Here is a 15,334-nt window from a genome sequence, read left to right on the forward strand (position 1 = left end):
TTAGAGGTTCAATATTCATGGGGTCCGTCTATTTAGTATATAATTATCTTATAGTACCCATAATAATTTCTTGTCTATATTAGCACAGTGCACAATAGCTCTGATGATAATTTAATTTAGTACCACTTTCCACAATGCACTCCCCTTTTTTCTTCTCATTGCAAGTTAAAGGCTGTTTTAAACAAAAACACCCAAGTAAATCAAATATCCACCATTCCATCAATCATTGCTTATAATGAGATTACCTAGTTCTTCTTTAGGCATTCGAAAAGTGGTTATGCAGCACATTCTCATTGCAATTTTCCCCTGAAGTTGGATTGTGAAGATTCCAGCCACATTGTCAGAGATCAATTTCTTCGAGATTTCTGAATTTATTTTGTTTAGCTGCTGTTCATTTCGATTGACTAGCTGATAGCGGAAACAAAGAATGGCCAGAGATGCAGGTGATAGTATTGCCCAGTTGGAGAATTGCCTGAGCATTGTTTCTACCATTTCTGCAGCAGATAGTCCATATTCAATAATTTGACTGATCCTCTTTGTCCCAAGGACACGCATTGTAAACCAAAGTCGCATTGCCCGGGATGGTCTGGTCAATTCAAATCCAAGATCCCAGAATTCACAGTCCTTATCAAATATGCGTCCTGCATGATTAATAATGCCTGATTCACAGACAGCGAAGCTTGCTGCTAGAAGGGATATATTCTTAATAAGTAAGATCCCGCAGCCATATGTCTGGAATAACCATTTATGTGCATCCCATGATAGGCTGTGTGCATGTTGCAACTCATCTGTGAGGCCAGGACGCGTGTCTAATAAGGCAGCAGACGCCCCATAGGCACCATCCACATGGAGCCATAAACCCTCATCCCTAGCTACCTCTGCAATGTCGGCGATAGGATCGATCGCCCCGGTATGTGTAGTCCCAAAAGTTGCGAATATCAGAAACGGGATCATTCCCTTCCTCCTGTCCGCAATGATCATGCTCTTGAGAGTGGCAACATGCATCCTAAAGGACGAATCTGATGGAATAATCCGCAGTATATCTTTGGGGAAGCCCAAAATCCTAGCTGCCTTGCTGACAGAATTATGAGCTTGATCGCTTGCATAGATCATCCCTCGAGAAAAGTCCCGATAAGGGAGTAAGTGATCACGGGCCACAACCATTGCTGACAGGTTCGCCACAGACCCGCCAGAGACAAAGATCCCACCAGCAGGAAGAGGGAATCCAACTTTTGATGCCAGCCATTGTATCAGAGCGTTTTCAATCGCACATGGACCAGAGCCAGCCACCCTACCCCCGACATGGGCATTGAATGCAGATACAATGCTATCACCTAGCCAACTCAACTCCATAGCAGTCGAAGGAGCAAATCCAAAGAAAAGTGGATGGTTTGTCCTAATACGGTGATCGAATATTTGCCATGCTTGGTGAATGACATGCAAAATCGGCTGTGGGAAAGTAGGGACGGCCAGAGATTCAATGTCCAACACCTTATCTTCATCTTCCTTCCTCACAATTATCTCGTCGATTTTAGAGTTGCTGACGACATGAAGATTGTAGAACAAATGTTGCAACTCTGGCCAGATGTGATTGATTTCATCATTCAATTGTGAAAGCACAGCACACTTATTCGGTTTGGTATCCATTGATTCTCCAGTTGAATCAGTGAAGAAGTCCGCCATATTAAGCTCTGTAGACTAGAGTCTATGAGGACTTAATACCATAAAAACGGCTGAGATTTATAAAGAAAAGAACCAGAAAGTGGTGATGATTCAATTCACATTTATATATAATTACTTTTACAAAACTTCAAACTGATTCTAGAAATCATGATACTACTTTGATCCCTTGCACAACTATAGGGCTACTCTGTAGCCAGTAGTGTAAACTAACAGTATTCTCATAAGGTTAATGCAGGATCACCCCGGGAGTAAATGAGTAGCTGTAATACATATTGTCGTAGAAATGAAATCTGTGTAATACTATGATGATATCAATCACCTGATAGAGGTTCCTTCATGCTCTCACTCATACTTTGGAGTAGATACTACTATAGAATTCACTCATGCAGAGGATATGGGGCAAGCTGGTGGTAATAAGTATGATTAGCTATGTAGATTATGCAATCTATGCAGCAGGTAAGTGCATATAAATGTAAGTTTGATTACACTATACTGAACATCTTTCTGCTGTGAAATAATAGAATAAGAAGAAAAAAAAAGCTACTAAATGCTGGTACTATTAGCAAAAGTTGGCTACCAATGGATTATGAAATCCAATTATCAAAGGTATTAATTATCACTTTGCTAGTTGTTGCACCCCTGGTAGACTATCATGAATCCAACAGGATATTGCGAACCAATCAGTTCTACTTATTGGGTGAGAAATATAGTACTAGTTTCATATATTACATGCTCCTTATTACTCCAGGCAAAGTTAACATTACCTAGGCTTGGGATTGCTTCACTCAACATTATACGCATCACTGGTGAGATTTTCTGATCAGGTCAGTCCCGGGTGCTCTTCAACACTGGGTGGATAGTGCTCAATGTTGTCTGCCTCCCCCCTCCATGGCAGGTATAAGAAGCCTCCATGGCACGTCGAATCCTAGTCACTTCATCAGGAAAGACCCTTTCAGAAAACATAATCATCTTCTTTGCTTCACCGTCCAAGTTATCTCCCACGCTATCAACAGCATGGCAGAGAGCATCACCTTCAAGAACAAGCTCCGCCATGCCCTTCCCGACGATATCAGGGTTGTGTTTGAAACCGACGAAGATTACAAAGCCATGATTGCCACTTGGAATATTCGCTCACGACATCGACCACTCGTCATTGTGTAACCGGTAACAGCCCAGCAGGTTAGCACGACGATAATAGTTGCCAGGCAACTTGGAGTCAATCACCTCGCCATTCGCGGCGGTGGCCATTCCTTTGAAGGATTAAGCCTGGGTGGAAGTGATGGTGCCTTGGTCCTTGATATGATTCTCATGAATAAGATTGAATCAAACCCAGGAAAGAATGAACCGATTGCGGAGGGTGGGGCAATATTAGGTGATATTAGTCTCCATGCATTCAAGAATGGAGGGAAAATGATCCCCATGGGCACCTGTCCATCTGTTGGTATTGCGGGACAAGTGCAGTGTGGTGGTTTTGGGTTCCATACTCGCACACATGGCCTACTTGTGGACAGAGCTCTTGCATTTGAAGTTGTCACAGCAGATGGAGCTATCCGCCAAGTCAATAAAAAGGAGCACGCTGATTTATTCTATGCTCTTCGTGGGTCTGGATCAGGCTCATTTGGTGTCATTACTTCTGTGACGCTTAGAACAAACAATGCCCCAGGTGCAACAGCTAACTTTTCAATTCGCTGGGATCTTGATTCATCGGATGTTCCTGATATACTTAAAGCTGTTCACCATGCATGTCTCAAAGCTCCTCCTGGCATAAATCCAATGATCATTATCTGGCTAGGTGTTCTCGAAGTATACGGCACAATCCTGGCAGAATCAGATGTTGAGAGAGATGAGAGCTGGAGGTCATTCTCATCTCTGCTACCCAGAGCTCGCAGCTTACGCATGAAGCCACTATCCTTCATTGATTCGTTGATTGAGATCTCGAGCCTTCAGACTTCAGCGCCGTGGTATCAAGATTTAGACCAAGTACACCGCGAAGGAGAGGAACATCTCCGATATATGAAAATAAAAGCTGGTTTCATACCCGGTGCGCTTGACGACTCATTCTTGCATACTCTGGGCGATTTCCTCATGACACAGCCTACCACGGGGGTTCGCGTACAGTTGCTAGCCCTGAATCCTGAGATTGAGCCTGATCCAGACACTTCTTCAGTGAAGGCTCGTCATTGCGCCTGGCTCATGGGCATGTCGGTGTACTTGCAAGCCCAGGAATATGGTCAAGAGGGGCTGTGGATTGAAGCTGCCGAGCGCCTACCATGGTTGACCAAAGCTTACGAGCTGTTCTATCCCCACACGGTTGGAGGGTACCTTGGCGATGACGACCTAGAAGAGGGACAGAACGGACGGAGCATGATGGAGAGCTTTTATGGGCATCATTTGCCTCGACTTTCTGCTATCAAGGAGAAGTATGATCCACAAAATTTATTTCATCACCCATTGAGCATCCCAGTGTTGAGGGATTAGTTGGCTAATCAAAGTCTTTCTACCAACTATACTTGTTAGTTTTTCTTCATCCTCTTATGAGCATATAGACACTATATTAGCTAATTTAACATAACATGAACTGCATCTTGCTCCTCCAGCTTTGGGTAGTAGGATGTTTGCTATACTAGTAATCCTGCTACTAGGCTTGGATAGTTATGGATATGCTACACCAATGGCTGCTTCCTGTGGAAGATTCTCACAGCACTAAGCGGCCGTGTGTAAGCTTTATTCAGGGATCCAGCATGAAGCCAGTATGTAGCCAGCTTGCAGGCATCACCCCATATTCCTCACTAATTATAGAGTTTGACCTTGTATATTATAGAAGGGAGGATGCTGAAACGCCTTAAGCAATAAATAGAGAGCTAGATAGAAAAGAGATAACCATAGGTGTTTTATTAATTTAATGTACAGGAGTGTTAGTTGTGTGTATCCTTCTATCTATCTAATGGTCAAAGATCCCACCTAGTCTGGATGTAGTGGCTACCATGCTGCCTGCTATAACTGCGGCCACTTGACCAGTAGGCCGACTGATGGATGGATGGATAGATGGAATTAATTAATTAAAAAGTCCCACATTACATGACAGGAGTTCTATACCACGGTTTCTGGGGATTGTTATTTCCTGCCGCTTCTCCAAACAACAATGACCATACAGATGACGCCCAGGGAGCACAGAATTGCCAGAATTGTCATCCACCAGCCATAACCAATGCTTGCCACTGCAATAGGCGAGACGACAGTGCCGATAGCAGCAAGGATATTACGCACCAGGTTCAAATCAGCCACGACAGAAGCGCCGACTCCGGGCTTAACATCCACCAGGAATGGCATGATTGTTGAAGTGATGAGCATGAGTCCCAACCCAAAGAGAAAAGCGCCCACCAGAGGTGCAAACCAGAAAACTTGCTTTTCGACCAACCAGCCGTAGCAGAGTAATCCAACCGGAACAAACCCCACCCCAAACCACACGGTCTTAAGTCTTTCCACGGGGTTGATCTGCCCATCGTGGGTCTGCTGGTACCTGCGCAACTTGGCATCGCTGAGTCGACCACCGGCAACGCTACCAATTGCATAGCCGAGACAGTTGCTGATATAGCAAAGTCCAACTTCAATGGAGGAGAAGTTATACGGCGGTGCAGAGTATGCGTATGGGAGAGTGGTGTTGAAGCAGTATAGACTTGCAAAGCAAATGCTGACGTAGGACACAGCCAGCGCGATTGGTGGCACCAGCAGGAGCTTGAGTTTGGGCAACGGAGCAGCGGCATCACGCTGGAATTTTTGAAGCCAGGTTAGCGAGGATAGGTCTTTTCCTTCACTCGATACCTTTACCAGTGTCTCAGGTAAAGCCAGCAATGTGAGCATCGCTGTGGCGAAGGTGAAGATAGCCATGAAGTACAAGTTTGAGCGCCACCCGAGCCATATCTGGAGAGCGCCTCCTATGATCGGCGCAATCAGAGGCCCGATGAGAGTCCCGAGATAGAACCATCCTAACGCCGATCCACGCTCCGTTGGAAGATAGATATCACTGATGACTCCTGCCCCGACACTTTGAGCAGATGAGCAGCCCAGGGCCTCAATCAATCGAAAGACAATTATCACCGCTAGAGAATTTGACGCTGCGCAGATGATGACAGCAATGGCTGAGAAGAGGAAGCTGACTACCAGCACAGGCCGTCGTCCATATTCCTGACTCAACGAGCTCCACCATAATGGGGCAATGGCTAGACCGATGAGGAAGACGGTTGTTGTCAGAGCTACTTGCGGCTCCGTGGTATGAAAATGATCCACCAGGGTGGTGAAGGATGGGAAAAGAATACAGGAAGCAAAAGGTGCCGTGAATGCTGAAAGGGTGATGATTATGACAATGCTATTCTTCTGCCATGCTGAGTGGGACTTGGGGTCGGCTTGCCGTTGAGCAAAACAAAGGCGATCGAACCATGATCTATTCGGTAACAAAACAATGTCGCTATGAGGCTTAGGTTCTGTCATGACTGTATGTGCAACTTGGTGATATTGAGGAGAGTTGCCAGGGCGGAATTTTGGAATAGCAGGAGATGAAATGATGAATCTCTTATATACATACTGAGTGTCGCTTTCTTTATATTTGGAGTCTACAGAGTATGCGCTCATCAATTCGGGGAATCGGGAATTCAGCCGCTGAGCCTAATTCCGATCGATCCAACATATTCGAGTTGAGTGAGTGATATTGATAGTTTGATGCTCGTAGAGTGCGAGAGTGAGTAGATTCCCTTCAATCAAAGCCACTACTTTATTATGGATCATTATCTAATACTTTGTATGGCCGCCACCGACGTTTGACCTACTGCCTGCCATCTTGTCTTCATCGATTGGATGATATGTATCCGTAATCCCTTCGGAAATTCGCAAGGCTGAATCCCATAAGGCTTAGATAATATCCCTTATATGGAGTAGTGTGTAAGGCCGCAGAACCCAATTTTCAAGGTGGATTGATTCATGGTGCTAACAAATATGTGAATCATAGTCCTAAAATCATTCCCTGAGCAACAGACTACTTCAAGAACAATGAACAAAAGCTGTATCACTTGCGCGAAAGCCAAGCTTCGATGTAATCCAACAGGCCATGGTCAGCCTTGCATCAGATGCACCCGCAAAGGACAAACATGCACTTGGGCTCAACGAAAGAAACGCCGCAACAGAGCTCAAGACGCCACTGACACCATGTCGTCCACACAGTCTTCGACGCCGATAGGAAAGGTGTCTGAAGCTCAGGCCGCTGGTGACCAAAGTTCGGATCAGCATACCGGGCTCTCATTCACGAATGTTTTCCCGAGTGATGAACTTGACTTCTTGACTCAGCTAGCCGACCTGGAAAACTCTGTCGACATAGAATCCTGGATGTGGAGGCCGCAAGATATACAATCAGTTCCTGAGGATCATAGTAGCACCCAAAATACGACAAACACGACCTATCCGCTGAGGCCGCCGTATACTGCCATCACTGATCGAGTTTTGTACCCTGACTGTTTCCGACTGCCGGCCGATTACATACTCGAACTGGAAAGCACTGATATCATCATCCCTTTGGACCGACTTGAAAAGTACTCGAGGCTATTTTTCACTCATTTCCAAGCACTGTTGCCCATCATACACGTTCCCACATTTTCCTTGGCATCGTCGCCGGCGATCCTTGTCCGTGCAATCTGTTTAATCGGAGCCAGGCTCGACGCGAGTTCTGGATCATTTGCAGATGCCACGGCTCTATACAATTCTCTTCCCTCACTGTTTGCCCGAAGGCATTTCTGCTCTGATCGAGCACTGCCGAGTTTTGAAGAACTACAAGCACTTGTATTGTTCCAATTCTCCAGCATGGCCAACGGAGGAAGTGCCGAAAGGGCTGCCTCTCGAATGTTACATCCACTGCTTGTTGCTGCCGTCCGACAGGCGGGCTTTCTCAAGGTCCATGGGGAGTGTACAAAAGACACACGGAGTGCAAGATCATGGCAGACCTGGATTCAGAAAGAGTCACAAAAGCGAGTTCTTTGGGGGGTCTATGCGGTAGACTGCTACCAATCGATTCTTTGCGGCAGTCGGCCACTTCTTTCGCCATCAGAAACTCGTGCTTCTTTCCCTTGCGACGACGTAAGCTGGGATGCATATTCTGCAGCATCCTGGGCTGCTATACCCGCACAAGACCCATCTAGCTGTTTCTTGAGCTCAATCAGGGGTCTTCTGCGTGGCCAACCCCCGGCGTTGGCAAATATGACAAGCTTTGGTTTGAATCTGCTTATTCTAGCCCTGCATGCCCTGATTCTTGATGCCCAAACTTCAATACTTCCTGTCGACTGTTCAGCTCTCCACCGAGCCCTTCAGGCGTGGCATGCCTCATGGGAGGAGTCTCGGGGGCGTTTCCTCTGGCAATTGGAAGTTGATCCGGAAACTCTCTTAATAACCAACAGTATATCTTTGTATCATCTCGCAACCCACTTTCTGCAGAACGGACGCCCGGCATTAAGCGAGAAGGCTTATATGCAGAGGTCCACAGACGTTGAGAATCCGCTGATCATTAAAGAGCAGATCTATCAAGACGAGATGACGCACTGTGTTAGAGAAATGCTTTTTAGCAGCAGTCTTGCAGATTAATGGGGAAGAAGCCCTCCAATAAACATAGTCTATTTCAGATCTATCTATCTGGTTCCTTAGTTCAACATGTGATCCTTTCCAATATGAATGCTGTCATGGAATAAGATCAGATTCATATGATCACAGCTTTGAGCTCTGTTGTTTCAACCACGGCAACACAGCTTCAACTACAGCTCTTGGCTGCTCAGGAAAAAGTGCATGAGCAGCATCAGCAATAACAACAGAAGTGGCTCGCTCCGGATACAACGTGGACGTCACATTCCACTGGCTTCGAGGCTGAAACGGGTCCTCCGCAGGGATCAATTCAAGAACCTGCGTGTTGTTTCCACCGGCCCAGTGCTGTGTCAAGCTGCCGTAAGCCTTCACAGAATCGTGCTCCATTGCAAGAACATCAGGATACCATCCGTCCAACCACACATGGGCATCATGACCTGGAGCAAAAAATGCGGACTGCAGAGCTTCCAAACGCTCTGAAAGAGGTAGCGAAGTGTTGCCTGCAACGAAGGGAAGTTGTGCAACGTCGGTGGGTAGATCGATGCCCCCCGGTGCTGCGACAATTATGGCGGGGATTTTCTCCGGGTACAGAACGGAGCTCACTTTTGCAACAAATGTGCCGAAGGCATGGCCGATAACAATTGCTTTGCCGCTACCCAGGGCGTCGATAGTGGCTGCGACGTCTGCTGCCAAATCCGCTAGACTGACATTGCTCATGGGGCCGGTCGACTCGAAGGTCCCCCGGGGCTGGGGACGCAGCACAAGGTAGCCAGCAGATACTAGCTTGCTGGTGAAATAGTTGTAGTCCTCCCCACCGTCTCTTCCATAGGATGGGAGAAGCACCACTGTAGGTCCGGCACCTTCTACCAGGACTTGAATGTTTGCCTGATCACTGCGAACAAACTGGGTTGGCCACTTGTAGCTCGCGAGTGGTTGGTTAAAGTCTGGAAGGGCATTTGCCCAGCTCGCCATGGCCACGTAAGGAAGGAAGAAACTTAGAGGAAAATGCATCTTGAGGACAACAAAGATTTTATTGAAGGTGATAACAGATTGTCTTCTTACCAGTAACTAGCCCAACAGATAGACCAGGCATTAGTTATATCTTTTCCTCAGATAAAGGATCCCCTCATTTCTGCCTTTTCATTTCCAAGCTAATGAATCAATCCACTTTATCAGGGAGAAAGTGTCATCGGAACACATAGGAATCTTCAAGCGCGTCTGTATAGCTTGTGAATGAACCAACCTATGACTGAGATATTCGGGATTTCGGGATTTTAAGACTCGGGAATGGAGAGCTTACATCTGGGATTTCCTCATGGCACAACCGCTTCCATCCCAGTGGCTGAATGAAAGAGAAATTAGCTTATTTTCTTTGTTGAAATTTGAGAATGCTTATTCTGCTACAAAACATCAAATTTGTGGCAAATCCAAGGGAACCAATGTGTTCAGTAGCATGAGCGAAAGTTTCCTGGGTAAAAGATGACCTCACATGCGCCCTGGGAAGAGAATATGGCCCCTAGGTGCTGGGTATCAGAGATAAAGTTAAGTTAGGTTTTGAAGTTCATTTTCGCGATACTGATATGTTATAGATCTCAAGACAGACTCAGCACAAATCAGCCATGCCGTTCCGTACCCATTGAGGTACCAACGCACACATACTGACCCAACCAGAGAGAATATAAGAAACGCCGATAAAAGGATTCCAGGCTCCGAATTGGGTGGTAGTATGGAATAATGCCTTTCGATTGACCAATAATTGTCTCCAGCGACGACTAGATACCATGCCTTGGAGATGCTGGCAGTGTTGGGCATAGGAAGAACTGTCTTAGTGGCAACGCAGTAGAAATTTCTCGCCCGCAAATCGGTGCACTTTGATCTAACAGCTGGATTCCAATTGTAGAACTCACTGGAAGTCAGATATGTATACCTTTCAATGAAAATAGACCGACCAGCAACGGTCGTCGGACGCTGCCTGATAATAGGTCTCACCGTCGGCGATGATACCGGCCTTGGCAGGAGAAGGGCCAGCTGTCGTTGCTGCAGTAGTGGTAGTGGTAGGCTTTAGAGTCATTGTAAATGCTCCTTGGAGAGGCATCAATAAAAAAAATTGAGAAGGAAAGAGAGATTTCACCGGGGGGGGGGGGCATCTGTGTCTTTGGGAACTATCTGACTATCGCAATCCCGTTCCTCGGGATGGTGATCTTCGTCATCCAGTCCTATTACCTACGAACCTCCCGACAGGCTCGATTGCTAGATATCGAAGCCAAGGGACCTCTCTACATCCACTTCATCGAGACCACCCACGCATCTCAAGCATCAGGTGCTTAACTGGCCCCCCCCAGCTGCGCGAGAAAAGTCGTTCTCTACTGAACCAATCGCAGCGACTCATGTACATGATGTACAGCGACCAGAATGGCTGACACTAGTTTTGGACTGGGTTGTCGGCGCCATCGCTGTCATCTTGATCGCTATTATCAAATCCTTGCGGGGTCGATTTCTTGCCGCATCCATTGGCGTGGCACTCACTCTTATCTAGATAATGAAACGGGCCTTGGTCAATGGTGTAAGGAAAGGGAAGACATTGGATTGAGCCAAAGCTACAACTCTTGGAGGGTCTGATTACAGGTTTCGAACACATCCTCTTCCCTTTGAGCTCCTCTCCTGGGATGGTTTGTATAAGTTTGTCTCATTGTGGATGGCAGCTTTGTAGCTATAGTCCGCCATATCTTCTCCTGCCACATGGCAATCTCAAATTGACCTAGTAGATAACTTCAAACAAAAGCCATTCGCGTTGAGATATTAAATCTCATCTTCAACCTTCGTCACTATAACTTTGTTCTTGGCCAGATAATAGTCCGTCATCTCCTGACGTGACCGAAACTTGAGCTCCTTCACGGGTGGAACGTATCTTTCTGTTCCCACGCCATCCAGAAAGGACTTTGCACGAGCTCCCGCAGCCTTTAACCGCTGCAGCTTCTGCTCCTCGTGCCCTGGAAACGAGCATTTCCGCAGCTCATGGAACAAGGAACCCGACTTCATTGTACTCGCATGCTCCCTGGCCGCCACAGCTGTCAGCGCTTCCAACAGCTTCTGCTCCCGCGCCGTGAAGGCGTTTGTCGTGCTCTGCTGCTGCTTGGCCGATGCCAAATACTGACTGATGAAAGCCTCGTCAAACCCTTTGAGTGGCGCTAGGAGCGCCAGCCAGTCGGCACGCATGTAGTCCCTCTCATTGAACAACATATCCGCTGTATCAACATCATCCCACAGCCGGAACTCCCGGATGACGACCAGTCTCTCATGTTCGCCGTCCCGGACGAACTTCCTCCAGCACCATTCCCCTTTCGCATCCTGCTCCAGATTGAAGCCCTTCAAGGCCTCGGGATCATAGTACAGCGGGGAACCAGATGTATTGGCAGTCTGGTACGATTCGCTTCTCGCGTACCGCACGACCGGATGGATGAATTCTTTCGTGTCGCCTTGCTGGTTCGCCTTCGTGTACTGCCCGGGAGTCCGGGTCTTGGGACCGGCAGGGTAATACGTGAGGGAGAAGCTGTCGGGCCGGTATCCCAGCCCCCAGCCTCCGTAGCCAGTGATATGTTTCTCATCTGGCACGTCTTTGCGCCCGAAGATGTTCCACCCGCCCTTCTTGATGGGCGGATAGCTGTATTGGGTGCTGCCCTTGGTGAAGCCTCGACGCGACAGATCGATCAAGGTACCGGTGTACTGGTGGTAGAATCGGGCCAGCGCGTGGTCCTCAAAGGCGAGCGGCGTCCGGTGGCGCACCTGATCAATCATCCAGACAAGGGAGAGATTAGCCATAGCTTCCAGATCGCCGTGACCCTTCTCGGTATCGTCACTGCCGCCGCCGATGTTGATGTGGCAGCCAGGGAACCAGCATTGGAACAGTTTGGTTGTCACGCCCGGCGGGCGGCTCCAGAGGGTCGGGGTAAAGGGCGCGCGGCGGTCATCCAGCGCCAGGGCATGAAAGGCGTGTTTGATCTGGTTGTGCAGCTTGGTGTCGTGGAAGCCATAGGTCTTTTCGTTCCACCCCTCAACGTCGACGAAGATGTTGGTCGGCACCCCCAGCGCGCCCACCGTGTCGAATACACCGACGACTTCGATCTCTACGTCCTTGTGGAACCGCTCCTCGTAGTCTGTGTACGGCTTGGTCTGGCTCCAGGTGACCATGTTGCTCCATTTGGCATGCTTCTGTTCTCCCTCGTCTTTGACCTTGTTCTTGGCATTCAGTTTGTACTCGGCGTACCGGAACCACCAGTCGTCCATCATGTCTGGGAGACAGATGCCGATGTTGCAGACGAGACCAGCCAGCGCGCGGGCGGTATATGCGCCCCGGGAAAAGCCGAAGATGTAGATCTCATCACCAGGTAAATAGTTGTTGACCTAACCGTTGGTGTCTCCATATTAGATGTGACCCGTCGCAAACAGTGGAGGAGGTGGGGAAGCAGACGGGCATTTTAAATATACATACCAAGAAATTGTACGCCTCGCACACGTTCTCCTCCAAACCTCTCCCCACTCCACCCTCCCAACATTTCTGGGCTTTCGCGATACCTTTAGCAATGAAGTTGCCATCCCTCTCCACAGAACTGGTGGCTGTGCCGACGCCCGCATCATAATAGACAAGCTGCTGGATGCACTGACCGTTCTCTATGGTCCACCCGGCAATAGACCGACTCAACTTGGCAACATTGGACGCGACGTTCCTGAGTCCATGACTTGAAGACTGCCATGAGCCATCGCAGCAGAGTACCAGTCGTCTCATTGGACGTGCGGTGATCTTCGATTCATTGTCTTGTGCCATAGTTGACGGTAGTTGGAAAGCAGCGAAAAAAAAAAAAAATCTAAGACGTGAAGTTGTAATGGCAAGAGGGAAAAAAACAGCAACATCAGCAGCACACCCTCCTATTTATCCTTCACTCTACGCACAGTAACATTGAAGAAACCGTTGCTGTCCTCCCTCTCTTTTTTGGGGCGAGCTGAAAGATGGATCTGATGCGAGTAGGGAGCATTTTTTGCCGAAGCTGACGGGTCCAATGACCGAGAAATGTTACGCGTCTTCATTGATCGGGGCTGCGCACGGAGTACTCAGAGTAGTGTTCATCAACAGATACACTGTATCTAGAATCTCCCTCGGCTATACCGCAGTCAATAGTTCTGATACGGCTGAGCTAGTGGCTTGAAAGTCTGAGGGCTTACTCGAGGGCAAAATAGCCGATGAACCATTCAAATCTCAGTACAGAAGATACATGCTCACTTGACTTGACTCCTTAATATTTCTTCAACATCACAGTTTGAGAGGGTGTGATAGAGGAAATGTCTACAATATATGAGAACATATTGTAAGGACAATCCTCATTTTCAAATTTGATACTCCTATTGTGAAGTTGGGATGCAATAGTAGAATTAATTTACCACCACTGCCCACACGTCCTACACTCTGCGCAATGGCATAGATTATAGTAGCAAATACCGTGTATAGTTATAAGGATTGTGAACCTTAGCTACCCAGTGCGCTACTATATGGGTCTGGATCTGTGAGCTGCCTGGCAACTCGCGGTAATGTTAGTCTTCTGGCCTTACAGTCTGCTAGTATCCAGCTAGCATTCTTACAGGCTAGTAGGAAGCTAGAGCGAAGGCCTGGGATATAATAGAGCAGTAGTAACACCTAGATATTATGAGATGGTTTAGATCTATCACTACACGCATACACCTGGGCAAGGGTTTATTAAAGTAATAAAGTACTACATTTGACTATCAGTTAGGAGGTGATGTCTACACCCCTTTTTGGCTGAGTGGGATTTATGGCAATATCCTTGAAGCAAAGGGCCATTTCACTGAATGGAGTTTGACTTCTTTGAATGGCCGCTACCTCATGCTGCTCGACTGGAATGCAAAGGTACTGCGCCACTTGGTGAGGTATCTGTTTAGATGGGCAGCGGGTAGTAAGCAGACAGCTAAACACTGCACTCAAAGTAGAGGTTACAGTAATAAATGACTATTTATTGCAATCACACCAACTCCGCCTCCTGTTCTCCCCAAGGCACCCCGAACTGAAGATCATGAGTCACCCACACAGTCAAATAAGGCCCGAAACAGTTACAACCAAGCACCTCCGCCATCATGCCTGTGACCGGTGCGGAGGCCAGAAGATAGGATGGGAGCGCAGCCTAGGGGTTCAGTATGTTTGTGATCGTTGTGCTCGGGGCCAGTTGCCTTGTATCACAAGTCCACCCCTGCCTATAAGTCGTCCACGATCCCTGCATCCGAGAACCAAGAAGAATCGGCGAGCCATGAGAGGGAACACTGACGGCCTCCAGGATCACTAGCAACAACTCTATTCCTCGCAGTAGAACAGCAGCGCTAGTGCCCCCATGGTTGCCAGATCTCAGCCTTACCATGATTGACCCTCTTCCCAACGAGACGACCCTTGGACTTTCCGAGATAGACTACAATGATTTCAAGTTGGATTTGGAAGACTTCAACTCAACCCGCCTCCTAGCTTTAGCATTAAACTCACAACAGGGTGTATTGAACATCCCGGGGACAACTACAGACTTCTCACGGCCGCAGAGCATAGAAGAGCAGAATTTGCAGCGCCTATGGAGGCTCCAGTATAGAATCACGGACAAAGTCCATTGAGTCGAAAGCCAGATCAGCATTCAGCAGCATGCAAGAAGTGCTCCACAGAGGCCTGGCGTGCACCCCCTCCGACCTTTGACCCTGATCTGTCTTTCTGGTCGGACAATGCAGCTGCTATGGGTAGCGAGCTACCATCTCATCGATACCATTTACAAGGGTGCCTTTCCATCGTGATACATTCTCTGGCCCTCGAGATATCTGCAGTGCTTCTCTCTTTTTTCCCCCCTGGGGTACATCGACGCTGCATCCACCTCCAACGCAGTTCTCGGCTGAGAGAACTCAACAATTACTGGAAGCTGGCGACAAGGATTTCCATTTGCTGCTCTGAATACAGAGTTTCTGGGTGACAAGCATCACAGTAGCCTCAGACTGGACA

At 47.8% G+C, this 15,334-nt stretch overlaps 6 protein-coding genes across 6 annotated transcripts; 1 reads left to right on the top strand and 5 right to left on the bottom strand.

The window, feature by feature from the left end:
• Positions 1-219: 219 nt before the first annotated feature.
• Positions 220-1,647, bottom strand: ACLA_060360 (pyridoxal phosphate-dependent decarboxylase family protein; the record flags this gene model as incomplete). Its single annotated transcript, XM_001276793.1, has 1 exon — positions 220-1,647. The coding sequence occupies one exon, from the start codon at positions 1,645-1,647 to the stop codon at positions 220-222; it is 1,428 nt and encodes a 475-aa protein (XP_001276794.1).
• A 1,050-nt stretch (positions 1,648-2,697) lies between these two features.
• Positions 2,698-4,161, top strand: ACLA_060370 (FAD-binding oxidoreductase; the record flags this gene model as incomplete). The annotated part of the gene is made up of 2 exons (XM_001276794.1): positions 2,698-2,840; positions 2,889-4,161. 2 exons carry the CDS (start codon positions 2,698-2,700, stop codon positions 4,159-4,161), a joined length of 1,416 nt encoding a protein of 471 aa, XP_001276795.1.
• Positions 4,162-4,797: 636 nt separating this feature from the next.
• Positions 4,798-6,312, bottom strand: ACLA_060380 (putative MFS transporter; the record flags this gene model as incomplete). Its single annotated transcript, XM_001276795.1, has 2 exons — positions 4,798-6,075; positions 6,262-6,312. The coding sequence occupies 2 exons, from the start codon at positions 6,310-6,312 to the stop codon at positions 4,798-4,800; spliced, it is 1,329 nt and encodes a 442-aa protein (XP_001276796.1).
• Positions 6,313-8,424: 2,112 nt separating this feature from the next.
• Positions 8,425-9,309, bottom strand: ACLA_060390 (alpha/beta fold hydrolase; the record flags this gene model as incomplete). The annotated part of the gene is made up of 1 exon (XM_001276796.1): positions 8,425-9,309. The coding sequence occupies one exon, from the start codon at positions 9,307-9,309 to the stop codon at positions 8,425-8,427; it is 885 nt and encodes a 294-aa protein (XP_001276797.1).
• Positions 9,310-11,097: 1,788 nt separating this feature from the next.
• ACLA_060400 (T6SS phospholipase effector Tle1-like catalytic domain-containing protein) lies at positions 11,098-13,120 on the bottom strand (the record flags this gene model as incomplete). Its single annotated transcript, XM_001276797.1, has 2 exons — positions 11,098-12,699; positions 12,788-13,120. 2 exons carry the CDS (start codon positions 13,118-13,120, stop codon positions 11,098-11,100), a joined length of 1,935 nt encoding a protein of 644 aa, XP_001276798.1.
• A 1,436-nt stretch (positions 13,121-14,556) lies between these two features.
• ACLA_060410 (uncharacterized protein) lies at positions 14,557-14,894 on the bottom strand (the record flags this gene model as incomplete). The annotated part of the gene is made up of 3 exons (XM_001276798.1): positions 14,557-14,651; positions 14,715-14,765; positions 14,837-14,894. The coding sequence occupies 3 exons, from the start codon at positions 14,892-14,894 to the stop codon at positions 14,557-14,559; spliced, it is 204 nt and encodes a 67-aa protein (XP_001276799.1).
• Positions 14,895-15,334: the final 440 nt, after the last annotated feature.

This window comes from Aspergillus clavatus, genomic scaffold (assembly GCF_000002715.2).
Source record: "Aspergillus clavatus NRRL 1 1099423829736 genomic scaffold, whole genome shotgun sequence".
Taxonomy (NCBI): Eukaryota; Fungi; Ascomycota; class Eurotiomycetes; order Eurotiales; family Aspergillaceae; genus Aspergillus; species Aspergillus clavatus.